Consider the following 27401-nt stretch of genomic DNA (forward strand, 5'->3'; position numbering starts at 1 on the left):
GTTGAATTGTCCACCTCACTATGGTTCACTGTAATGACATTATGTTGCAGGTCTATCCTCTCATCACGCTGTTCTATTTTTTCCCCGGTGTTGAAATGTACCTGGTTTTGGCTGGTAATTACAAGGCACCACTGCAGACCGGTGCTTTGTGTGTGTGTGTGCACCCGCATCTGTATCTGTATCTGTATCTGTGTCTGTGTCTGTGTCTGTGTCTGTGTCTGTGTCTGTGTCTGTGTCTGTGTCTGTGTCTGTGTCTGTGTCTGTGTCTGTGTCTGTGTCTGTGTGTGTGTGTGTGTGTGTGTGTGTGTGTGATTTGTAAGAGTATATTTGGGGAGGGCCCTAGTAAAATCACCCCAGGGCTTGCTTTCACCTACTCTGTTATAGCATCTAATAACAACGATACACATTTCAAATAACATTTCAAATCCTACCTAGGAACCCATTGTTTAATATACCGTAGATCAGGGTAGACCAGGGTATAGTACAGCTGCTCCCGAAAATCACTGATGAAATGTACATATATCACATATCAATATATCAATTCGTGTTGGCATGTTAGAGAACGTTACTTTAGGTCAGATCCTAATGCTAATGTCCTCCAGTGTGAAAACAATAACACAGAGCGTTTGTAGGTTTTAAAACTGCTGTTGACACCGGCTGGTTTTACGGTCTGATTAGAGCGTTGGTCAAGCACGTGTCTGTACGCCGCCCGCCAACTGAGACACACACACACACACACGCACGCCCCATCTCCCTTCAGATCAGGGGGCTATAGCAAGAATGCAGGGAGACGGCGCGAGGGGAAAATGTTATTCATTAAGAAAAACATTCCAGGTGTTGGACACGGACAGTTCCAAACAGTCCGCCCCCTCCCACAATGCCCCTGTGAGGAGGTGGAATGTGTGTGTTGGAGTGTAGAGGGCCCGTCCATACATGTACCGTGCTGCTGATCTCTATACAGGCTGGCATGGGGAAAGAAGAACCAGGCTCAGGCTGTCAGGCTGACAAGGTTGGACAACATGATGGACAACATCACCGCAACTGTCTTTCGTCTGGGATTCGTCTGGGATTCCACTGCCCCTGAGATAATCTCTCCCTAGGCTAGTCTATGGTGGGTCCACTGCCCCTGAGATAATCTCTCCCTAGGCTAGTCTATGGTGGGTCCACTGCCCCTGAGATAATCTCTCCCTAGGCTAGTCTATGGTGGGTCCACTGCCCTGAGATAGTCTCTCCCTAGGCTAGTCTATGGTGGGTCCACTGCCCCTGAGATAATCTCTCCCTAGGCTAGTCTATGGTGGGTCCACTGCCCCTGAGATAATCTCTCCCTAGGCTAGTCTATGGTGGGTCCACTGCCTCTGGGATAATCTCTCGCTAGGCTAGTCTATGGTGGGTCCACTGCCCTGAGATCATCTCTCCCTAGGCTAGTCTATGGTGGGTCCACTGCCCTGAGATAGTCTCTCCCTAGGCTAGTCTATGGTGGGTCCACTGCCCCTGAGATAATCTCTCCCTAGGCTAGTCTATGGTGGGTCCACTGCCCCTGAGATAATCTCTCCCTAGGCTAGTCTATGGTGGGTCCACTGCCCCTGGGATAATCTCTCCCTAGGCTAGTCTATGGTGGGTCCACTGCCCCTGAAATAATTTCTCCCTAGGCTAGTCTATGGTGGGTCCACTGCCCCTGAGATAATCTCTCCCTAGGCTAGTCTATGGTGGGTCCACTGCCCCTGAGATAATCTCTCCCTAGGCTAGTCTATGGTGGGTCCACTGCCCTGAGATCATCTCTCCCTAGGCTAGTCTATGGTGGGTCCACTGCCCCTGAGATAATCTCTCCCTAGGCTAGTCTATGGTGGGTCCACTGCCCTGAGATCATCTCTCCCTAGGCTAGTCTATGGTGGGTCCACTGCCCCTGAGATAATCTCTCCCTAGGCTAGTCTATGGTGGGTCCACTGCCCCTGAGATAATCTCTCCCTAGGCTAGTCTATGGTGGGTCCACTGCCCCTGAGATAATCTCTCCCTAGGCTAGTCTATGGTGGGTCCACTGCCCCTGAGATAATCTCTCCCTAGGCTAACCTATGGTGGGCCCACTGCCCCTGAGATAATCTCTCCCTAGGCTAGTCTATGGTGGGTCCACTGCCCCTGAGATAATCTCTCCCTAGGCTAGTCTATGGTGGGTCCACTGCCCCTGAGATAGTCTCTCCCTAGGCTAGTCTATGGTGGGTCCACTGCCCAGACATAATCTCTCCCTAGGCTAGTCTATGGTGGGTCCACTGCCCCTGAGATAATCTCTCCATAGACTAGTCTATGGTGGGTCCACTGCCCCTGACATAATCTCTCCTTAGGCTAGTCTAAGGTGGGTCCACTGCCCCTGAGATAATCTCTCCTGTGTGATGACTGTGTGATGGAATCAATCAGATAACATTGTCACGGATGGTTAACGTTTAACAGGAACACTGTCTCCATTCAGTTCTGTATTCATTGTACAGTAGGAGAGCACATAGCAATGCACCAGTTGATACAGATGGAAGGTGAAAGGTAACACTTCCACACAACAGAAGTGCATGTTCACTCATAGAGAACATGACCTAGATTCCAGACTGCAGGTGAATGAGGAGAAAAGGGCACACCTTCTAGAATATCAAGCAACCTATACTCTGTGCCAGTGCCGACCCAGGGAAGGAGGGAGGGTTCAAGAAAATCACAAGACCCAGTAATCTGTCTGTAACTGGATTAGAGTTGAGTTCCTGGGAAAGCTACGATGACGACCAGGTGAGAGAGGAGAGTAGGGCAGCTGCCTGGGTCCTGGGCTGGGGGGACAGACAGACAGACAGTAGTCCGCTGAACACACTTCATACCTCACTGGCTGCATATGTATGTATGTATGTATGTATGTATGTATGTATGTATGTATGTATGTATGTATGTATGTATGTATGTATGTATTTGTGTATGTGTGTGTGTTGGTGTGTGTGTGCATGCAGGTGTATCACCTCAGTCACCAATTAGCCCTGCAGAGGCCCATTCTGACACTCCTACAGAGACTAGAGCTGTTGCTAGTTATCCATCGATCGCAAGACATTCCAGAAATACCCCAAATTGTGTTGGATTTAAATAACAGATTTTCAACTGAATCTTCAAAGATGTAAGTAGCTAGCGTTTACTCTGCGAGATGACCTAATATAATAAGCTTGTGCTGTATGACTAGAGAGGTTAAAAAGCTTTCAGCGCTCATTGTTCCGGCATCTTAAAAACTTCTTAGGGATCAGACCCCTTTTCCTCCACTTCCGCCTGACTGACGTGCCCAAAGCAAACTGCCTGTAGCTCAGGCCCTGAAGCCAGGATATGCATATAATTGGTACCATTGGAAAGAAAACACTTTGAAGTTTGTAGAAATGTTAAAATAATGTAGGAGAATATAACACAATAGATATGGTAGGAGAAAATCCAAAGACAAACCAACCCAGAATTTTTTTTGGGGGGAGAGAGACCATCCTCTTAGATATGCAAGAGAAAGCTCATATTGTAAAATAGCTCCCTGGATTCCTATGGCTTTCACAGGGTGTCAGCAATCTATGTCCAAAGTTTCAGGCTTGTAACTTCAAAAACGAATAAGAAATAACAGTTTTTGTATGAGGACACAGTCTCGGAAATCCGCGTCCTGATGAAGTTGCACACCTGTTAAAATCGGTTTCGTATTGAACACACTTCTTTCCGAAATAAATATTATAGTTTGATTACATTTTAGGGTGTCTGAGGAGTAAATACAAACATATTTTGACTTGTTGAAACAAAGTTTAGGAGTAGATTTTCGGATTCCTTTCTCTGCAAGTTGAACTAGTGGATTACTCAAATCGATGGCGCCAACTAAACAGATTTTTTGGGATGCGAATGTATGAAACCTGTGCTGGTGGAAAAAATATTTTGATGTGTGGAGCCGTATGTTTTCGCTGTAATATCTACTGTAAATTGGACAGTGCAGTTAGATTAATCCACCTCTAATCCACGTTCATCCACCTCTGGCCTGCTCGCCTCCCTACCTCTGAGGAAGTACAGTTCCCGCTCAGCCCAGTCAAAACTGTTCGCTGCTCTGGCACCCCAATGGTGGAACAAACTCCCTCACGACGCCAGGTCAGCGGAGTCAATCACCACCTTCCGGAGACACCTGAAACCCCACCTCTTTAAGGAATACCTAGGATAGGATAAAGTAATCCTTCTAACCCCCCCCCCCCCTTAAAAGAGTTAGATGCACTATTGTAAAGTGGCTGTTCCACTGGATGTCATAAGGTGAATGCACCAATTTGTAAGTCGCTCTGGATAAGAGCGTCTGCTAAATTACTTAAATGTAAATGTAAATGTAAATTAACCAGAATTCAAGCTTTTAGTCGATGTAAGACACTTATATGTACCTAAATGTTTAACCGCTATAATAACTATTAGAATTGATTTGAATTACGCTTTCACAGGAAGTTGTCCCGCTAGCCTAAGAGACTGAACAACGGTCTGAGGAGTGGATCCTCTTTGGTAGTAAGAGACTGAACAACAGTCTGAGGAGCTCAATGGTGTCAACACAGTAAAGCAGAGACAAATCCCCTGTCTGCACTGCACCCAACCTGCCCTGCCAACCTGCCCTGCCAACCTGCCCTGCCAACCTGCCCTGCTCTGGAGGAAACACCATTCACACATCTGTGGTTTAGGAGGGAAGACAGCGATTATGGTGTATGAAATGAGAAATAAACATAATATATAATATATGAGAGAGAGAGAGAGAGAGAGAGAGAGAGAGAGAGAGAGAGAGAGAGAGAGAGAGAGAGAGAGAGAGAGAGAGAGAGAGATTCTCTTTCCTTACAACACACTAGTAAAACAACACCATGTGATGGGGAGGAAGGGAAGTGTGGGGTTTGTGTCTGTCTCCTCTCTAAGGAAGCTGTTGCTGTGCCAGTCAAGCACATGGACTCTCCTCCTCAGTTTTTACCCTGAGACAATGTGACAATACCAAACACATTGCACACAGTATTACAGATGCAAAATGACTGCCCGCACCTTTGCCATGGAATTTGACAGTGTCACTGCGGGATGTTTTACAGTGTGCTTTCGAAAAATGTAATCATCCGACTTTAACAGAACTGACCAGCAACTGTAAAAAAAAATTGAAAAGTCATGGCCATAACCTGTAACCTCTGAGGAAATGTGTGCATCAGTCTGTGCCCTGCAGCACTCAAGCCTCTCTCTGCTTTCTCACACCGCTGGTAATGAAGCTGTGCTCTAATACCCTCCTTTTCTCTATCAGCCCATTCTGTCCAATATGGACACTAATGAGCTTTTTTTCCTCTCACGCCCTTGCTTTGCTCATTCTTCTCTCCATGTCGTCATTAAATGAATGACCTCTCTCTTCAGTCCCCTCCTCTCTCCCCTGGCTTTCCCCTCTCACCTGCCTTTACACTCCTCTCTTCCATAAATTTCCCCTCCTCTCTTCCCTGTGTTCCCCTCCTCTCTTCCCTGTTTTACCCTCCTCTCTTCCCTGTCTCTTCTACTTTCCCTTCCATCCTTGACATTTGGCTGCATAAATATGGGATGTTAATGAATCAAATCCATCAAACTGTAATGTCAGTGTACACTAGCATTTTCCAGACCACGGGGTCTAAACTGATATCAATCCAGTCCCGGAGAGAGGGAACCAAAAAGCAGTAGTTCTGTTTGCCAAATAGAATCTCACCAAGAATGTTTGGCAGAAAAAAGAAAGTGTAAATAGCAGATAAAGGAATGCTAAATCCTTAGGATCTTGGACTGGGAACCAGGGTGATACAAGTGAGAGCGAGGAGCATAAACACAGGGTTCAGAGCGAGACAGACTAGGTCAGGTCAGAGGTTAGTGTGAATGGAGGAATGGAGAAAACAGTGAGTTGTTGTGGGGCTCTACCGTAGACAAGGTCATCAAAGCCTGTTTTCAAAAACCAGATGCCTCAAACTACTATAGTCCTCCAGTGTGGGATTCTGTGGCATAATATGCCCATAGCTGATTCGGGTAAGTGAGAGTTAGAAAATGTACTTTCAATACTCAATAAACAACAACATTGATCCTGTTGTTTAGGGGAAGCAGCTGATTCTGAGTGACAAACACTAACATCATGTGAGAGTGTTGTGATTCTGGATGGGAGTGGTGAGAGGACAGAATACATCACCATAGAAACAGACCGTAATACAGTCAACTGAATGTTTACAAAGAGCAGGATAAAAACTGAAAGTTCCACTCACCCAAAATGAAGAAGCCCAGATTTGCAGCCATGGTGGAAGTCAGGATACCTTGACAGAAGGTCATCCAGAAGGCTGAAACACAGAGTGGGAGAGAGTGTGTGTGTTCTGAGTGAGTAAGACAAACAAATGTCTCTGTGAAAGTGAAATAGCATCAATTGGTCTTCAAAGTTGTAATAATTTTGCATCATAATCCACAATGATCCTCCATTGAAACACTGGAGGGCCCAGCCATTTATATCAGTACCATCCATTGAAACACTGGAGGGCCCAGCCATTTATATCAGTACCATCCATTGAAACACTGGAGGGCCCAGCCATTTATATCAGTACCATCCATTGAAACACTGGAGGGCCCAGCCATTTATATCAGTACCATCCATTGAAACACTGGAGGGCCCAGCCATTTATATCAGTACCATCCATTGAAACACTGGAGGGCCCAGCCATTTATATCAGTACCATCCATTGAAACACTGGAGGGCCCAGCCATTTATATCAGTATCACAACAAGCAGGACCAAGGCATTGTTCATTTAATGACAATTGCTTTATTTTTTCTTTGACATGTTTTCCCCATGTTCAATCGAACAAAGCTTTCGTGGAGTAACCTATATCTAAAGATCTATTAGGAAATGTCTCTACGTGCTGGTGACCCTCCACCCACTGGTTCTCAGGGAGTCGTGGGATGTCCCAGACCCTAGAGGTCAGGGGTGCCTCTGTGACCGTGTCGTGTGACCGTGGAGAGAAAGGAGTTGTGTGTGCACAGTCTACACAGACACAGCTTTAAGTGCTAAATGGGTCAGAGCATGTGTTCCTTCAGATGTGTGCGTGGGAAAACAGATTAGTGATGTCCAACTATTCTAATCTGACTTGTCTCAAACAAATTAAAGTTGTTGTCAAATAGTATCAAATCCAACCAATGATAATGAAGTCATTTATAAGACTTTTTGTCAATATGGTTTAGCATGGCAAAATAATCTAACATAATGTAACATCTCACCATCCACTGAGCAAAAACTGGCTAAGTCAATCTTTTTCAACCAAAACAATCTACAGTCCATTCGAAAAGTATTCAGACCCCTTTACTTTTTCCACATTTTGTTATTTTACAACATTATTGTAAAATGGATTAAATACATATTTGTCCTCTTCAATCTACACACAATACCCCATAAGAACAAAGCAAAAACAGGTTTTTAGAAATTGTTGCAAATTCATGCTAAATAAAAAACAGAAATACCTTATTTACACAAGTATTCAGATATGTAACAATTATTTATTAACAAACAGTAAGGTATTTCTGTCCTGCTAATGCTGTGTTTTATGGTCTCCACTCTAGCACCCTGCAGCCAGTCTGGGTGTTGAGGACATGGGTCCTACTAGAGATAGCTTGAAGCTGACAATTGACTTGTGTTGGTGATAAAAACCTAAAAGCTAGCATTCTATAGACAAGATGTGGTGTGTGTGACTCGAGATAGAGAGAGCCTGAACGAGTTAAGAACAATGCCTCATTGTCTCATCTTCCTGGCATCTGGGAAACTAAGACCATCCTGTGTAAATAACCAAGGTGGCTTATGGGAAGGTTAGAAGTGACTGACTAAGCAATCTTGGTATCAGCTATATAAAAACTGTGCAACGCCTGTAAAGGCTAGAATCTAGGCCTAACAGTCAGTCAAGACTGGTGGGCTGACGGTCTCATTATTGCAATAATTAATCGATATTAAATAAAGATGATTATTTGAAGAAATGTCCAGGACCAAGTCTCTCTCAGTACTAAATTTCCACGACAAGGCCCTTGGTCAGGGAGGTGACCAAGAACCCGATGGTCACTCTGACAGAGCTCCAGAGTTCCTCTGTAGAGATGGGAGAACCTTCCAGAAGAACAATCATCTCTGCAGCACTCCACCAATCAGGCCTTTATGGTAGAGTGGCCAGACGGAAGCCACTTATCAGTAAAAGGTACATGACAGCCCGCTTGGAGTTTGCCAAAAGGCAAGACTCTCTGGTCTGATGAAACCAAGATTGAACTCTTTGGCCTGAAAGCCAAGCGTCACGTCTGGAGGAAACCTGGCACCATCTCTATGGTAAAGCATGGGTGTGCAGCATCATGCTGTGGGGATGTTTTTCAGCGGCAGGGACTGGGAGACTAGTCAGGAGTGAGGGAAAGATGAATTACAGAGAGATCCTTGATGAAAACCTTCTCCAGAACGCTCAAGACCTCAGACTGGGGTGAAGGTTCACCTTCCAACAGGACAACAACCCTAACCACACAGCCAAGACAACGGAGGAATGGCTTCGGGACAAGTCTCTGAATGTCCTTGAGTGGCCCAGCCGGAGCCCGGACTTGAACCCGATCAAACATCTCTGGAGAGACCTGAAAATAGCTGTGCAGAAACGCTCACCATCCAACCTGACAGAGCTTGAGAGGATCTGCAGAGAAGAATGGGAGAAACTCCCCCAAATACTGGTGTGCCAAGTTTGTGGCGTCAGACCCAAGACTTTAATGTGGAAGAAGTCAAGGGGTCTGAATACTTTCCGAATGCACTGTATGTGATGATGTTGAATCAACATGGAAAACTGATTGTATTTGCAAAAAGTCATCAACGTAAAGGGCATTTAATCATTTTTTTACACAACTTTTAACCTCAATCCAATGATTATATATATGTTTTAATTTCACGTTGAATTCACGTTAGTTGACAACAAATCCAAATGTACATCAAAACGAGACATTGAACTGACGTCTGTGCCCAGTGGGCAACATTCCTTCAAAACAAACCTTCAAAACAGTACACTGTACATTCACCTCTGTTACAGGTTAAACAAGTTCCAAGCAGTGAGGAAGAGGGATGCTGATATCACACCGTGATGTCATATCCGTTTTACAGGGAGAGTTAACTCCACGTTCTGCTGTTCTCATAAGGCCAATGACCAAACCTGCATGTCTCTTCTATAATGTGACTATGCAGAATAAGACGGGAAAATGCATGCTACTGAACTGGGAAAAAATCTGTTTCAACTTTAAACATCAGGTTAGGTTAACCCATTCAATTGTTGGGAGCGTACGATGTTTGGTTCGCTACCTACTGCAGCCTTGGGCCAGAGGTGCTTAGGGCAGGCTGGCTGGGGGCTAATGGCTGGGGGCTGAGGGCTGGGGGCTGGCTGGCTGGCTGAGGGCTGGGGGCTGGCTGGCTGAGGGCTGTGGGCAGGCTGGCTGAGGGCTGTGGGCAGGCTGGCTGAGGGCTGGGGGCTGGCTGGTTGAGGGCTGGGGGCAGGCTGGCTGGCTGGGGCCTGGCTGGTAGGTCTCTCTGTGGGTAGAAACCCTTGAGGATCGGTGCCCCTCTCTGCAGCCACTGTACCCTGCTGAAGTGTCCTACACTGGAACAGCTCTGCAACACAATGCCACTGCCACAGTTTCCCACCAACATAAAACAACCACAAGGAGAACAGTTTACAGAAATTCACGTCAATTTAAGTCAGCTGACAGTTTACCACAGAAACAAGAAAACAACATGCCACAGAAATCTACCAGTTTACCAGAGAACACACTGAACTATCACAGAACGCCAATTCAGTCACAAAGTCCAACAAATCTACCATAAAAGTATCTCAAGTCCTTCAAATTCACCATTTCAACAACATAATAATACAAATCTCTGACAGGATGTGTTTAATAAAAGTGCCTGTATGCAATAAATAAATAAATAAATAAACAAGCATTAGGGTGTAACACACTAGTAGCACAGATGTTAACTCACAAAGACAAAGTTCTAAAACCTTTTCATACAATCAATCAGAAACAACACATCTGTTAGGTCAAACTTCTGAAAAGTGATTTATCTAGACATCCCAGCTAGCACATAACGTTCTGGGAACCATATGTTTTTGTTTTGAGTTTGGTGAGAGCGTGGCTGTCCTGTTGTTATTTTACATACTACCTTCCCACAATGTTCTGGGAATGGTGCAGGATAGTTGCTTTGGTTTTGGAACATCCTCAGCATATTTAAGGAACAACAAAAAATAGATGGACAATGTTTATCTACAATAATGTTTATCTACAATTTATCTTGCATATTTTGTCACATAAACTGAAATTAGGCAAACTATTAGAATTTTAGCAACCAGGAAATGGCGGAGCGACATCTGCATAGTTCACCTTTAAGAAAACTTTCCATAGAAAAACACAAGAAAACTTTAGTAACATTCAGAGGACGTTCTAATAATGTTATTTAAAAACGTTTACATTCCGTTTTCAGCGTCAACAAAATTCTCTCATGTGGTGTGTTGGCCACACCCACTAATTGGCTACACCAGATCTTAATGAGTGCTTGTTTCCTTTGAAATGGGGTCTGTTTGAATAGACTAAAAGGAACAGCTTTATATGAGTTATAAAAACATGGCATGCTCGCTCCATCATGGTGGCGCTGTGGACTAATTCCATGGACAGAGAATAGAAGATTCTCTGATGCTGTGTCACAATGAAAAATAAATGTGTTTGCGTGATTAATGCTGAAGCACATAAAAGTCCATGTACCAAGATGTGCTTGGAGATCAAAACAGATAACTCGAACTAAGCTAGCAGTGTTATTAAGTCTTACTGAAACATTCAGTGAAAGTTTTAAGAAAGTTATTAAAAAACGTCCAAATAACCTTTACATTTAGTTCAAAACCTTCACAACATTTAGAGAATGTTCTCAGATTGTTCTCAGAAAGTCTCAATGGGCTTTTTTGACGGTTAAATAAAAGGTTAAATAAAAAAATAAGAAATTAATGTTATTTAATTACCTTCAAAAAACCCATAATTTCCATTCTCAGGACGTTAATAAAACCTATAAGGAAACCTTTCAGGGAACCATAGTAAAACAAACCTCCCTGCAACCTAAACACTTTGGTTCCCATTAACAGGCGAAAATGTTCAGTTTTACCGGTCAGGGGACGTATGGCTTCGTTCCCAGAACCAATGGGAAACCAAAAAATGTACGTTCCAACAACTTTCAAGGAACCAAATGTGCTAGCTGGGATAGTAATAATATGAATAAGATCTAAGTACTCACACAGCCACGCAAGTTTAACTCAGTCCTCTCTGGTGAGAATATTTCTGCAGGCCGGTTCAGTTGCAGAGTGTCTGTGGGTGTGTGTGTAAGTGTGAGTGTGTGTTCAGTGTGTGTAAAAAAAAACTTGTAAGCACAACTGGCTGTAGCGGTGTAAAAACAGCCTGAATAATAGCAGCCAATCAGTTGGTTGTATGGCTGGCCACCCAGTCTCTCCCTGGTTTCGTCATCGGGGCAGTGGGGTGAATGTACAGCGATTCTTATTCAAATTCATCTGTCACTGAGAGCCAGTGTTTGAAAGGGGAAAATGGTCTCTAGGCAGGTGGAATGCACTGCCCCATTCTTTTGGGAAGGGGTTCGGATGGAGGGAAGGAGAGAGGGAGGGGTGGGGGCCCTCAAGCGCTGTGTTGGATTTTCCCAAGCCAGGCAGGGAGAGCCCCCCCCCCCTGCCACCAGAGTGAGGAGCACCCAATCTGACCACCAGACTGACAACACGGTCAAGAGAAGAGAAAAAAAACTGAGCTCTCTGTATTTCTTTTGGATGAAATAAGAAGATACCCCTTTTTCGTGGTATCCAATTGGTAGTTACGGTTTTGTCCAATCGCTGCAACTCCCGTACAGACTCGGGAGACGCAAAGGTCGAGAGCCATGCGTCCTCTGAAACGCAACCCAGCCAAGCCGCACTGCTTCTTGACACAATATCCAGTTAACCTGGAAGCCAGCCACACCAATGTGTTGGAGGAAACACCGTACACCTGGCAACCGTGTCAGCGTGCACTGCGCCCGGCCCGCCACAGGAGTCACTAGAGTGCAATGGGACAAGAACATCCCTGCTGGCCAAACCCTCCCCTAACCCGGATGACACTGGGCCAAATGGGTCTCCCGGTCATGGCCGGCTGCTACAGAGCCTGGACTCAAACCAGGATGTCTAGTGGCACGGCAGAGGATCTTTAGTGGCACGGCTAACACTCAGGAGGCCTCCACAACCTTAAAAGTTGAACTGTATCACTTTAGCATAATGTGGACATATTTGACAAAGTCAGAGAAACGGTGGAGGTTTCCAATAATATGGAATCCTTTCAGTTCCATGCAGAAAGTGAGAGGGACTCTCGTATGCCATAATTCAACTTTCGTAAGAGCCGGCAGTAAGGTTGTGTGTCAGCCAGCTAGACCACAGAAATCACATGACGGAACAAAGCAGCCCTCACATTTGCTGCTCTGTGGTTACATGACCTTTGACCCGCTCTATGAAAGGGCACTGAGGTGGAGCCCAATGTGGGGCACGACATGTGACAAGGCTACCGCAACATATTCAGAATCAGCGGAACTCATAAGCAGGTCGCTATGGTCAAGTTGAATATGATCTTGAACATGAATCACACTGTGAATGTATGTGTGACATTGAAATAATAGTAACCTGATGGGAGTCCCAATCGAGGAGGTAACGTAACCTCGGACAAACAACAACTCAACCTGGAGGGGAGGTTCAGAGTTGAGACAGATTACACTGTCCTCATAGTCAGACACATCTGTGACCTATCAGATAGAGATGATGGTTGTCAACAAAAGAGCAAGACATGGCCTCACTCTCCCTTCCGTCAAATATGTATCCACACGCCAAACACTTCAAATACGTCAAACACATCAAACACGTAAAATACACACGTCAAATATGTCTATCTATCACTCGTGTTAATGCTAAATTGTAATTATTTCGCCTGTATGACCTATTTATTGCCTAACCTCCCTACTCTTCTACATTTGCACACACTGTACATAGATTGTTTTCTATTGTGTTATTGACTGTACGTTTGTTTGTGTAACTCTGTGTTGTTGTTTTTGTCACACTGCTTTGCTTTATCTTGGCCAAGTCGCAGTCGTGAATGAGAACTTGTTCTCAACTGGCCTACCTGGTTAAATAAAGTTTAAATATATAATTTTTAACACGTCAAATATGTATACACATGTCAAACACATCAAACACATCAAACACGTCAAACACGTCAAACACATCAAACACATCAAACACTTCAAACATGTCAAACACGTCAAATATGTATACACACGTCAAACACATCAAACACATCAAACACTTCAAACACATCAAATATGTATACACACGTCAAACACGTCAAACACATCAAACACTTCAAACATGTCAAACACATCAAATATGTATACACATGTCAAACACATCAAACACATCAAACACTTCAAACACATCAAACACTTCAAACATGTCAAACACATCAAACACATCAAACACTTCAAACATGTCAAACACATCAAACACATCAAACACTTCAAACACATCAAACACATCAAACACATCAAACACTTCAAACATGTCAAACACATCAAACACATCAAACATGTCAAACACATCAAACACATCAAACACATCAAACATGTCAAACATGTCAAACACATCAAACACATCAAACACTTCAAACATGTCAAACACATCAAATATGTATACACATGTCAAACACATCAAACACATCAAACACTTCAAACACATCAAATATGTATACACACGTCAAACACGTCAAACACATCAAACACTTCAAACATGTCAAACACATCAAATATGTATACACATGTCAAACACATCAAATATGTATACACACGTCAAACATGTCAAACACATCAAATATGTATACACATGTCAAACACATCAAATATGTATACACACGTCAAACACATCAAACACTTCAAACATGTCAAACACATCAAATATGTATACACATGTCAAACACATCAAATATGTATACACACGTCAAACACATCAAACACATTAAAAATGTATACACATGTCAAACACATCAAATATGTATACACATGTCAAACACATCAAATATGTATACACACGTCAAACACGTCAAATATGTATACACACGTAGAGTACGTCAAATACGTCAAATACGTCAAATATGTATACACACGTCAAATATGTATACACACGTCAAATATGTCAAATATGTATACACAAGTCAAATATGTATACACATGTCACATATGTATAAACAGGTCAAGTACGTCAAATATGTATTCACATGTCAAACACATCAAATATGTCCAACACGTCAAATATGTCTAACACGTCAAGTACGTTAAACACGTCAAATATGTATACACACGTCAAACATGTCCAATACTTCAAATATGTCAAACACGTCAAATCCGTCAAAAATGTATACACACGTCAAATACATCAAATATGTTAAACACGTCAAACGTGTATACACACGTTAAACACTTCAAATATGTATAAACAGGACATTTTAATCCGGTACCTCACAGGGACATTTTAATCCGGTACCACACAGGGACATTTTAATCCGGTACCACACAGGGACATTTTAATCCGGTACCACACAGGGACATTTTAATCCGGTACCTCACAGGGACATTTTAATCTGGTACCTCACAGGGACATTTTAATCCGGTACCTCACAGGGACATTTTAATCCGGTACCTCACAGGGACATTTTAATCCGGTACCACACAGGGACATTTTAATCCGGTACCTCACAGGGACATTTTAATCCGGTACCTCACAGGGACATTTTAATCCAGTACCTCACAGGGACATTTTAATCCAGTACCTCACAGGGACATTTTAATCCGATACTACACAGGGACATTTTAATCTAGTACCTCACAGGGACATTTTAATCTAGTACCTCACAGGGACATTTTAATCTAGTACCTCACAGGGACATTTTAATCTAGTACCTCACAGGGACATTTTAATCTAGTACCTCACAGGGACATTTTAATCTAGTACCTCACAGGGACATTTTAATCTAGTACCTCACAGGGACATTTTAATCTAGTACCTCACAGGGACATTTTAAACTAGTACCTCACAGGGACATTTTAATCTAGTACCTCACAGGGACATTTTAATCTAGTACCTCACAGGGACATTTTAACCTGGTACCTCACAGGGACATTTTAATCCGGAACCTCAAAGGGACATTTTGGTCTCTGGCCAGGACTATATTTGAGTGGAGAGAACTAGAGGGTCTTAAAAGAACATCTAGACAATACTGTTCAGAGTACCCCCCCCCCCCCCCCCCCCTCCCACCACACACACACACACGATAGAATGAAGAAGTGCTGTGGGCCAGTACTCACCCCTACACCTCCTCAGTAAAAGTCAGATAACAGATAGAGGAACATGAGGAGACAAAACAATACCTGCTTCCATATCCATATCCATATTATTGATGTCACTTGTTAAATCCACTTCAATTAGTGAGGAGGCGTAGGGGTGAGTACTGGCCCACAGCACTTCTTCATTCTATCGTGTGTGTGTGTGTGTGGTGGGGGGGGGGGGGGGGGGGGGGGGGGGGGGGGGTACTCTGAACAGTATTGTCTAGATGTTCTTTTAAGACCCTCTAGTTCTCTCCACTCAAATGTAGTCCTGGCCAGATGAAGAGGAGACAGGTTAAAGAAGGATTTTTAAGCCTTGAGACCATTGAGACATGGATTGTATATGTGTGGCATTCAGAGGGTGAATGGGCGAGACAAAAGATTTAAGTGCCTTTGAACGGGGTGTGGTAGTACGTACCAGGCGCACCGGTTTGAGTCAAGAACTGCAACGCTGCTACGTTTCCCGTGTGTATCAAGAATGGTCCACCACCCAAAGTACATCCAGCCAATTTGACACAACTGTGGGAAGCATTGGAGTCAACATGGACCAGCATTCCTATGGAACGCTTTGACAACTTGTAGAGTCCATGCCCTGACAAATTGAGGCTGTTCCCAGGGTCAAAGGAGGGGGTGCAAATCAATATTAGGAATGTAAATGTAAACTTTATTTGTCACATCCGAATATAACAGGTGTAGACCTTACTGTCAAATGCTTACTTACGAGCCCTTAACCAACAGAGCAGTTCAAGAAAGAGTTAGGAAAATAATTACCAAATAAACTAAAAAAAATAATAAAAGTAACACAGTAAATTAACAATATCGAGGTTATATACAGGGGGCACCGGTAGTCAATGTGTGGGGGTACAGCTTAGCCAGGTAATTTGTACATGTAGGTAGGGGTGAAGTGACTATGCATAGATAATAAACAGCAATTAGTTGTTCTTAATGTTTGGTATACTCAGTGTATGTGCAAGACCCACTGTGTATGTAACTGGTGTGAAATGACTCGCTAGTTAGCACGCGCACTAGTAGCGTTTCAATCGGTAACGTCACTCACTCGCTCTGAGACCTTGAAGTAGTTGTTTCCATTGTTCTGCAATGGCCATGTGCCACGACTTCTACCGAGGCAGGCTCTCCTTCCCGTTCGGGTGACACCGGCCTATTAGCTGCCACTGATCCTTTTCTCCCCCTCCCTGTGTGTTTATTGGGTGCACCTGTTTTGTATTAGGGTGTAATTAGTTGGGTTTATTAGTCAGCCGGCCCGCACGTTTCTTTGTGCGGGATTGTTTGTTTGTAAGTAGTGGTGTTGGTTTTGTGCTTCGTGTTTACTGCACTGTGTTCGTTTCCCCCCCGTGTCTGGGGTTGGTTAAGAAGTACACCCAGTGTGTTAGTAGGGTGGCCTAGTTTGTCCGTGTTCATTAAAGAACATTTGTATTTGGACCTGCTGTTTCCTGCGCTTTGACTTCACACTCCGACACCCAGGCCTTACACCGTGGCTTTTGTGTAGTGACAGATTAACGATGCTTTCATTCAAGAAATGAAATGACATATCCGGGTTTAAATTTCAGATAATCTGAAATATCTTTCTGTGTAGATGTCTGCAGTAGTCTAATTGAACCAGATCTTCAATGATGCAGACAGAATGAGAAAGCTATACTTACAGTACATAGCAGCTACCCTCTACAGCAGGGGTGTCAAACTCATTCCACGGAGGGCCAAGTGTCTGCAGGTTTTTGGTTTTTCCTTTCAATAAAGCCCTAGACAACCAGGTGTGGGGAGTTCCTAACTAATTAGTGATGTTAATTCATCAATCAAGTACAAGGGAGGAGCGAAAACCCGCAGACACTCGGCCCTCCGTGGAATGAGTTTGACACCTGTGCTCTACAGTGTATGTATATGTGAGTGTGTGTGTCCTTTCATTCACCCAAACTGTATCAGATTCAGTGTCTCCATGCACGCTATCTAAGCCGCTGCAGGTAAAATATCACATGAATGAATCTTTAAACCAACACGTCAGGACACCTGAAGTCTACAAAGTGCTCTCCTCAGGGCAAGACCAAACAATACAGTTTCCAGGTAGAGAACCTTTAGAGCTAACCTACTCCACCTAGCCCATTAAGACCACAACTACCACAGGCAGAATGATTCATACATCTACACCAACAATTCGATATATTAAACTGATTATGGCATTAGTTATGTAAACACCTTACTCTTCTTATCTTAATTGGCGTGAGGTCATAATTGAAGTGAGCACAGGCCGATTAAAGCACCTGGTTTTCAGAGCAATCTTTTGCAGAACATCTGCGCACGGGCTAGCATGAGCAGCGCAAGCTTCCTTATTGTGCAAGAGTCGAGTGAGTTTGGAAAAACCTTAACCTGTTGAGGATAGAGTTAAGCTAGTTCTCATACAAACTTTATATATTTCTCTGAAATCAGAATCAAATAGGCTTCACCAAAATAACATGATCTCTGTGGTACAGTAGAATGTATATTTTGATTGAATATTTTCTGCATTTATCAAAGTCACGTCAGGTAGCCTGATTTCAGATGTGTCCAATGTCAACAGGATTATTAGGGAAATCGTTCTTCTTGCAAAGCATGTCAACGTTTAAATCAAACTATTATATTAATCTGACTATTCACAATAATTGTATTATTGTGTGCATGTAACTGTACTCTTTGTAGTAATTTTTAGAGCCATGATTCATTGCAATTATACAGATGAAATACATTTTGTCAGATGTGATCTGAGTTTGGTCTTGTGAAGTTGACGTTGCGGTAGGATTTTACAGTGAGGAGGTAACAGTAGTTCCTTACTTTTCTTATCAAACGTGAAGATCATAATATAAACCAATAAACAGGATCATCAATAAAGGCGAAGGAAAACCAAGGCTTCCATCATGCCTGTACCTGGCAGCATGCCCACTTTACCTTGTGTATCTCTCAAACAATGACAATACAAAAGTTCTTACACCACCTACCCACAATGCATTTGACCAATGAAAACAAGGCAATTCACACGCTGATCATTTAACGTTCGTAAAACATGAATTACAATCTTAAACGTCTTCAGATCATAAACATAGTTGAATATCTACCAGCACACATCTCAATAACTGTGCTAAACCTTAAACCTAAACCTGATGAACTTAAGCATTAACTGTACTTAAGGGATGTGAACCTATATACCCCAGGGGTTAGCTACTACCACGCAACCCGTACCATTCATTAACTATGCGCTTGAACGCCTACATTAGCCAGTCAATTCTCTGAACAGGAAATGGACAAGAACCCTCTTCAATAAACGAGGAAATACAAGGTAGTCATACCCATTTCTGAAGATCTACCTTCACGTTGTAATTAGTAAACAATATCACATTGTACTTGTAACTTTTGATCACTACATGTACGACCAGAAAGATAATATATTATCGGGAGATACAACAGAAGGTTTTGGCGCCAAACCAATTGCCGGCGCACCCATTTCAAACTCTTAAAACAAACATTTCACCTCTTTAACAGATGATTAGCAACAGTCAAGAGGACATCTCTAACGCACAGGAATAAAATTAATGAAATGTTCTTCTCATAAAACCGTAAATCATTGTCAGTGTCTGGTTATTAATATAGGCATGTCTTTAGATTAAGTGAGGGAGGACCAGAGTATGTGAGTTGAGTGGTTGGAAATCCCACTCCTTTGTGCTCCAGCGATCAACATCCCCACTCCGCACAAAAAATCTCTCATCACTTGTAGGAAAAAAACGAGAAGTGTGGAAGGAGGCGGGGAAGCTAGATGGCCTTAATGCACAATAACGTTTGAAGTAGGCTATCATAAAAAGCTTGAAGATTTCAACAACATGTTGTAGACTATTGAACAAGAACCAACACAAATGGCCAAAAGTATGTGGCTACCCTTTCAAATTTGTGTGTTTGATTATTTCAGACACACCCTTTGCTTACAGGTGTATAAAATCGAGCACACAGCCATGCAATCTCCATAGACAAACATTGGCTGTAGAATGGCCTTACTGAAGACCTCAGTGACTTTCAATGTCAGTTTGTGATATTTCTGCCCTACTCGAGCTGCCCCGGTCAACTGTAAGTGCTGTTATTTTGAAGTGGAAATGTCTAGGAGCAACAACGGCTCAGCAGTGATGTGGTAGGCCACACAAGCTAACAGATCGGGGCTGCAGAGTGCTGAAGCGCATAGCGTGTAAAAATCATCTGTTCTCGGGTGCAACACTCACTACTGAGTTCCAAACTGCCTCTGGAAGCAACATCAGCAGAAGAACTGTTCGTCGGGAGCTTTATGAAATGGGTTTCCATGGCCGAGCAGCCACACACAAGCCTAAGATCACCATGCGCAATGCGTCGGCTGGAGTGGTGTAAAGCTCGCCGCCATTGGACTCTTGAGCAGTGTAAATGCTTTCTCTGGAGTGATGAATCACACTTCACCATCTGGCAGTCCGGCGGACGAATATGGGTTTGGCGCATGCCAGGAGAACGCTACCTGCCCCAATGCATTGTGCCAACTGTAAAGTTTGGTGGAGGAGGAATAATGGTCTTGGGCTGTTTTTCATGGTTCTGGCTAAGCCCTCTAGTTCCAGTGAAAGACGATACACGATTTGGTGCTTTAAACTTTGTGGTAACAGGCCATTTCCTCTCCCCTGTAACTATTCCCCAGGTCGTTGCTGCAAATGAGAACGTGTTCTCAGTCAACTTACCTGGTAAAATAACGGTAAAATAAAAAATAAAAAAATAAATAAAAATACCACTGTGCACAAAGCAAGGTCTATACAGAAATGGTTTGTCTAGGTTGATGTGGAAGAACTTGACTGGCCTGCACAGAGCCCTGACCTCAACCCCATCGGCCACCTTTGGGATGAAGTGGAACGCCGACTACGAGCCAGGCCTAATCGCCCAACATCAGTGCCCGACCTCACTAATGCTCTTGTTGCTGAATAAAAGCAAATCCCCACAGCAATGTTCTAACATCTAGTGGAAAGCCTTCCCAGAAGGGTGGAGGCTTTATAACAGCAAAGGGGGAACCAACTCCATATTAATGCCCATGATTTTGGAATTAGATGTTTGACTAGCAGGGGTCCACATACTTTTGGCCATGTAGTGTACCTAGCTGATAGGCTATGTCGTCACGGAATTAGATGTTTGACTAGCAGGTGTCCACATACTTTTGGCCATGTAGTGTACCTAGCTGATAGGCTATGTCGTCACCGTATTAAAAAACAAATAGCTTTTTCTCGAATCTATTGATGATCAGATACTTCAGTCGTAACTGGCTCTATTGCGCTCACATTTTACAGTTGATAGACAACTTTAGCACTGTAGCAAACTTACTCCGTTTGTTTAACAATAGCCTGTATAGAAACCAAAACGTCTCTGGTGCTGCAGCATGTGCTCATGTGCTGTCTTGTCATCAATTACACAGGCTGCAACCTATTTCTTGGTCGACTCATTTCAACATCTCTGCGTATTAGTTGTGGGGTAACCTAAATACATACAACAGAATGAAAAGAACCTTGATGAAGGAAATCAAAAATGCTGGGCAGAGCATGGCCAGAGCTCATGGCTGAGCGTTACCGAAGTGAAATTGGAACAGGAGAGAAGAAGGGGAGAGAAGAATAGAGAAAAACAGGAGAGAAGAACAGGAGAGACCAGGAGAGAAGAACAGGAGGGAAGAACAGGAGAGAAGAACAGGAGGGAAGAACAGGAGGGAAGAACAGGAGGGAAGAACAGGAGAGAAGAACAGGAGAGAAGAACAGGAGGGAAGAACAGGAGGGAAGAACAGGAGAGAAGAACAGGAGAGAAGAACAGGAGGGAAGAACAGGAGGGAAGAACAGGAGAGAAGAACAGGAGGGAAGAACAGGAGAGAAGAACAGGAGAGAAGAACAGGAGAGAAGAACAGGAGAGAAGAACAGGAGAGAAGAACAGGAGAGAAGAACAGGAGAGAAGAACAGGAGGGAAGAACAGGAGGGAAGAACAGGAGGGAAGAACAGGAGAGAAGAACAGGAGGGAAGAACAGGAGAGAAGAACAGGAGAGAAGAACAGGAGGGAAGAACAGGAGAGAAGAACAGGAGAGAAGAAAAGGAGAGAAGAACAGGAGGGAAGAACAGGAAGGAAGAACAGGAGAGAGAACAGGAGAGAAGAACAGGAGAGAAGAACAGGAGAGAAGAACAGGAGGGAAGAAGAGGAGGGAAGAACAGGAGAGAAGAACAGGAGAGAGAACAGGAGAGAAGAACAGGAGAGAAGAACAGGAGAGAAGAACAGGAGAGAAGAACAGGAGAGGAGAACAGGAGGGGAGAACAGGAGAGAAGAACAGGAGGGAAGAACAGGAGGGAAGAACAGGAGAGAAGAACAGGAGAGAGAACAGGAGAGAAGAACAGGAGAGAGAACAGGAGGGAAGAACAGGAGAGAACAGGAGAGAAGAACAGGAGAGAAGAACAGGAGGGAAGAACAGGAGGGAAGACCAGGAGAGAAGAACAGGAGAGAAGAACAGGAGAGAAGAACAGGAGAGAAGAAGAGGAGGGAAGAACAGGAGAGAAGAACAGGAGGGAAGAACAGGAGAGAAGAACAGGAGAGAAGAACAGGAGAGAAGAACAGGAGGGAAGAACAGGAGAGAAGAACAGGAGGGAAGAACAGGAGAGAAGAACAGGAGAGAGAACAGGAGAGAAGAACAGGAGAGAAGACCAGGAGAGAACAGGATACATTTCTGTGTGCTACCACAAGTTTAAATGGTTTCCTGTTATTAGTGAGATATATTTCAGACGCAATCAGGCATTTCCCCGAACATTAGCATCAGCTCAGATCGTCAGAGGATGGGTGGGTGGGTGGTTTGTGACTTTGCTGATAATTACATGGATTTCCTGAAGATCACGTTATCAAAGAGTTACGATTACACTTTACGTATTTTGATTTGAAATACACAAAGAGAGAACACTCATCAACTGTGAATCATTTATCATTCCATCAGACAACTGTAATCACATTACATGACCCAGGGTTCTTCAGTCACATTATTTGACCCAGGGTTCTTCGGTCACATTATTTGACCCAGGGTTCTTCGGTCACATTATTTTACCCAGGATTCTTCGATCACATTATTTGACCCAGGGTTCTTCAGTCACATTACATGACCCAGGGTTCTTCAGTCACATTTGAAGAACCCTGGGTCATCTGTCACATTACATGACCCCGGGCTCTTCAGTTGCATTATTTGACCCAGGGTTCTTCAGTCACATTATTTGACCCAGGGTTCTTCAATCACATTATTTGACCCAGGGTTCTTCAATCACATTATTTGACCCAGGGTTCTTCAATCACATTATTTGACCCAGGTTTCTTCGATCACATTATTTGACCCAGGGTTCTTCAGTCACATTAGATGACCCAGGGTTCTTCAGTCACATTAGATACCCAGGGTTCATCAGTCACATTATTTGACCCAGGGTTCTTCAGTCACATTAGATGACCCAGGGTTCTTCAGTCACATTAGATGACCCAGGGTTCTTCAGTCACATTAGATGACCCAGGGTTCTTCAGTCACATTAGATGACCCAGGGTTCATTACATTCTGATCTTCAAGTATGTCTTTACAATGTAGCTGAACATCTGTCAGGAGTCATACTGTAAGCCGAAGCCAGGTGTAATGGTGAATAGGGAATCACTAATAAGTCCCAAATCCCATGTCAGGACGAAACAAGGCGCTGATTTAAATCAAGAGTGTGAGTCTGAACCCCCCCCAGAGAGAATATAAAATATCCAAGATCCATTATTGTTTTGGGGCTTTGGAAAGGGTCCCTCTTCTCTACACCCGACCGTACCTCCCTCATCAGACCAGGGCCCGTATACACAAAGCCTCTCAGAGTAGGAGTGTTGATCTAGGATCAGATGTACCTTCTTAGATTATATGGACATATGCTAGATCTGCACTCTTACTCTAAGATGTTTTATGAATATCGGCCCAGAGTAGACAGGCAAAGGCAGCAGGTGCTGACAGGGTGGGTGGAGAGATGAGGCTGATGCTCTCTGAAGGCAGCTGACAGGGTGGGTGGAGAGATGAAGATGAATGACTCCCAAGGCAGCTGATACGCTGGGTGGAGAGATGAGGCTGAATGACTCCCAAGGCAGCTGACAGGGTGGGTGGAGAGATGAGGCTGATACCCTCCCAAGGCAGCTGACACGCTGGGTGGAGAGATGAGGCTGATGCTCTCCCAAGGCAGCTGACAGGGTGGGTGGAGAGATGAAGATGAATGACTCCCAAGGCAGCTGATACGCTGGGTGGAGAGATGAAGATGAATGACTCCCAAGGCAGCTGATACGCTGGGTGGAGAGATGAGGCTGAATGACTCCCAAGGCAGCTGACACGCTGGGTGGAGAGATGAGGCTGATGCTCTCCCAAGGCAGCTGACAGGGTGGGTGGAGAGATGAAGATGAATGACTCCCAAGGCAGCTGATACGCTGGGTGGAGAGATGAGGCTGAATGACTCCCAAGGCAGCTGACACGCTGGGTGGAGAGATGAGGCTGATGCTCTCCCAAGGCAGCTGACACGCTGGGTGGAGAGATGAGGCTGATACCCTCCCAAGGCAGCTGACACGCTGGGTGGAGAGATGAGGCTGATGCTCTCCCAAGGCAGCTGACAGGCTGGGTGGAGAGATGAGGCGGATGCTCTCTGAAGGCAGTTGACACGCTGGGTGGAGAGATGAGGCTGATGCCCTCCCAAGGCAGCTGACACGCTGGGTGGAGAGACGAGGCTGATGCCCTCCCAAGGCAGCTCAGGGCTCAGACTCGTGGATCTCTTTAACCCATTAAGTGTAGATAAAGGCCAAGCAGGAGCTGATTGAACCTATACCAAGCTCACAGATATCTTAACAGATCCATTACGGTGTTTTAGACATAGATTGGGCCCTGTGCATATAACTACCAGCATGGACAGCAAACTAAAAAGTAGTCTAAAGGTCACTTTTGTCTAACTCATCACAGCAGGATTGATATAGGATATAGGCTATGTTTCATCTTAAGGCGTCATGTCACAGACACAGTAGGCATTTACATTGGTATTTCACTAATAAATCTGAGATTGATTACTGCGATTGAAAGTGATTGAAATGGTGTCAGTAATCTGTTGGCCCTGACCCGGTGGTGAGTGGAATGTTAGCGGGCAATGCACAGCACAGATCTGCTCTAGTGTCAAGCAGCAATAACACAAGAACAAGCTATAGGAGTTGGCAGGTAAACTTGCGGTTAAGAGTGTTGGACCGGCATCCAAAAGTTTGCTGGTTCGAATGCCCCAATCTGTAGAAATCTGCTGTACTGCCCTTAAGCAATTGCTCCCTGGGAGCGGATTGCAGCCCCCCAACACCTCTCCGAATCAGGTTGGGTTAAATGCAGAACACACATTTCAGTTGAATGGATTCAGTTGTACTAGGTATCCGATGGAGTGGATTAAGGCAGCCCTCCTCTCTGATTCAGAGGGTTTGGGTTAAATGCGGAACACAAATTTCAGTTGAATGGATTCAGTTGTACTACTGACTAGGTATCCCCTTTCCCTTTTAGTGTGCACAGGGCAACAACTATTAGAAAGTCATACAATGGGCAAGAGATAGAACACATACACTGAACAGTGTATACTTTGTATACTTCAGTGAATGGAGCTTCCTGCAGTCAATGACCAAAAGCGCCCTCTAGTGGCCTCACGGGTGGAATGTTAGTCATATTTTTTCATAATTCCATCATTAATAAAGATTATAAAAAATAAAATGATAAAAATCCAGTGTATCTATGTCAAACAGTTTTGTTATATTTCAGTCTTCTGTGATGTATATAAAGTGTAACATTGGGATGCAAACTTAAAATGTAATACATCTCAACTCTATATCTGACATGGTACAGGTGTCTTCTTTGTTTTAAACCCATAACCATGTGCGTGAGGTGTATACTTTAGTTTCAAAGTAGATTTGTTTAAGACCATCAAGAAACACTATGTGTGACCATAATTTAGCCTACTGCAGTAAAAGGTTAAACAAATGTCCTTATATAAACTGAATCACTGTATTTGTTGTGCTTTAAGCTTGTGCCTACTATCCATCTGCATGTAGAAGCACATAACTCTAGCCACACGTTTATTAGAATGATTCTGCAAACACACAGGTCAGGATAAACGTTTAGCCTACACAACAGCAGTAATTTATTATTATAATACATGTCCGATACATGTTAGAGAAGAAAAGAGTGTAGTGAAGTTTAATACTACAGATAAAACAAAAGGGTAAAAAGGTACAGCAGCCTCACCTGTTCACAACTTCTCTGCTCCCTCGCTCGCCTCGACCACATGTGTGAGTCATGTGTACAGTCTCTGGTGACTGCCTGTCCTGCAGTCCTGTACAGAAAAGGGGGGAGGAGTTGAAAGCAGAGCTTATCAGAATATAGGTGCAAGGTAGGTTTCCGCTAGGTATAGTCATCACGGCGACTCTATACTGACTGGCCTACAGCCTGGTAGACGATCACAGAGTTGTACCTTCATGTGGGGGAGATCAAAGCTGAAGTTGGAGGAAGAAGGGCTCGGTTTGTTTGATTCACACTGTAATGCCCTACAGCTACAGCTAGACTGCTGTTATTTCCCTTATTAGTCACTTGCACCTTATCCCTTTGCCTTTTGGTCTGTAATCTTACAAAATAGTAACTTCCCACTCCTTCCCAGTGACTCAGGACAGGTGTCTGCCCAGTTGTTACCAATGTGGGATCAGATGAGGGTTAGAAATGGAAACAAGATGGAGTGGTGAGCCTATAAGATGGAGTGGTGAGCCTATAAGATGGAGTGGTGAGCCTATAAGATGGAGTGGTGAGCCTATAAGATGGAGTGGTAAGCCTATAAGATGGAGTGGTAAGCCTATAAGATGGAGTGGTGAGCCTATAAGATGGAGTGGTAAGCCTATAAGATGGAGTGGTGAGCCTATAAAATGGAGTGGTGAGCCTATAAGATGGAGTGGTAAGCCTATAATTTCCCTTAATACATCTTAATAAGGTTACAGGTAATTTATGAACTTTTTTCGTGTGTGTTCATGTAAGCCTGTTGTAGGTTCTGCTGGGCCTTTTGTTATGGAGGTACATCAACATATGTATAGAATGATGTTGACCAAAGTCATCAACACGCTCATAATCTGATGCCAGCAAAATCTGCCTGGGAGATAAACCTCCCAGATACAGATGTCTGCCGAGCAACGGAATAAGACAGCAGTCTCTTATTTAAGGCGGTGATGATGTGTGGGGTTAGGAGTATGGGTACTGTGGTGGATCTGATATGTAGTTTACTGTTCATTACTGTATTGATTTATTGTATCGGGATTGGAGTTGTCCCCATCACAGAAAATACAGTTCCTGCCCCAGCATTCCCTCCCACTAGAAGATTCTGTCATCGTGACACCAACACCACAGCAGCGAGTCTGTCCGAGAGAGAGAGAGAGAGAGCTGGACCAGTGGTTGTTATAATTAACGTGACAGGTAATGGATGGATGGAATCTATGATTACTGTGAGCTCTAAAAGTATTGGGACAGTGACACATGTTTTGTTGTTTTGGCTCAGTACTTCAGCGCTTTGGATTTGAAATGATACAATGACTACGAGGTGATGGCGGGGGGGAAGGCTGCCGTCTTATCGGTTTGGTTTGTTTTTTCACGTTGTTCCTAACTTGTTTTGTACATAATGTTGCTGCTACCATCTCTTATGACCGAAAAGAGCTTCTGGACATCAGAACTGAGATTGCTCACCTCAAACTGGACGAAGAGTTCTTCTTCAATGAGTCAGACGGGATGGATATAATACAGTCCCCCGAACAGGCCCAGATCCCCGTTATTCACTGGAGAAGGAAACGCAGATTTTGCGGAAAGAGATCAGGGTGCCTTATGAGGATCAGGCTACGAGTGGCTA

General features: G+C 43.9%; 1 protein-coding gene across 2 annotated transcripts in view; it reads right to left on the bottom strand.

Moving 5' to 3' along the window:
- LOC129861255 (laminin subunit beta-2-like) overlaps positions 1–25837 on the bottom strand; it is a 73615-nt gene extending 47778 nt beyond the window's left edge. Inside the window, exons 1-2 of one of the 2 annotated variants that reach the window (XM_055932504.1) lie at positions 25766–25837; positions 6246–6317 (exon numbers count right to left, since the gene is read on the bottom strand). In XM_055932504.1, the coding sequence (XP_055788479.1) occupies positions 6246–6309 (64 nt within the window). In that variant the 5' untranslated portion in view covers positions 6310–6317; positions 25766–25837. Of the gene's footprint in view, positions 1–6245; positions 6318–11298; positions 11399–25765 lie in introns of those variants that run through there. The other variant, XM_055932503.1, reaches the window with a different exon arrangement.
- Positions 25838–27401: the final 1564 nt, after the last annotated feature.

Source organism: Salvelinus fontinalis, chromosome 8, assembly GCF_029448725.1.
Source record: "Salvelinus fontinalis isolate EN_2023a chromosome 8, ASM2944872v1, whole genome shotgun sequence".
Taxonomy (NCBI): Eukaryota; Metazoa; Chordata; class Actinopteri; order Salmoniformes; family Salmonidae; genus Salvelinus; species Salvelinus fontinalis.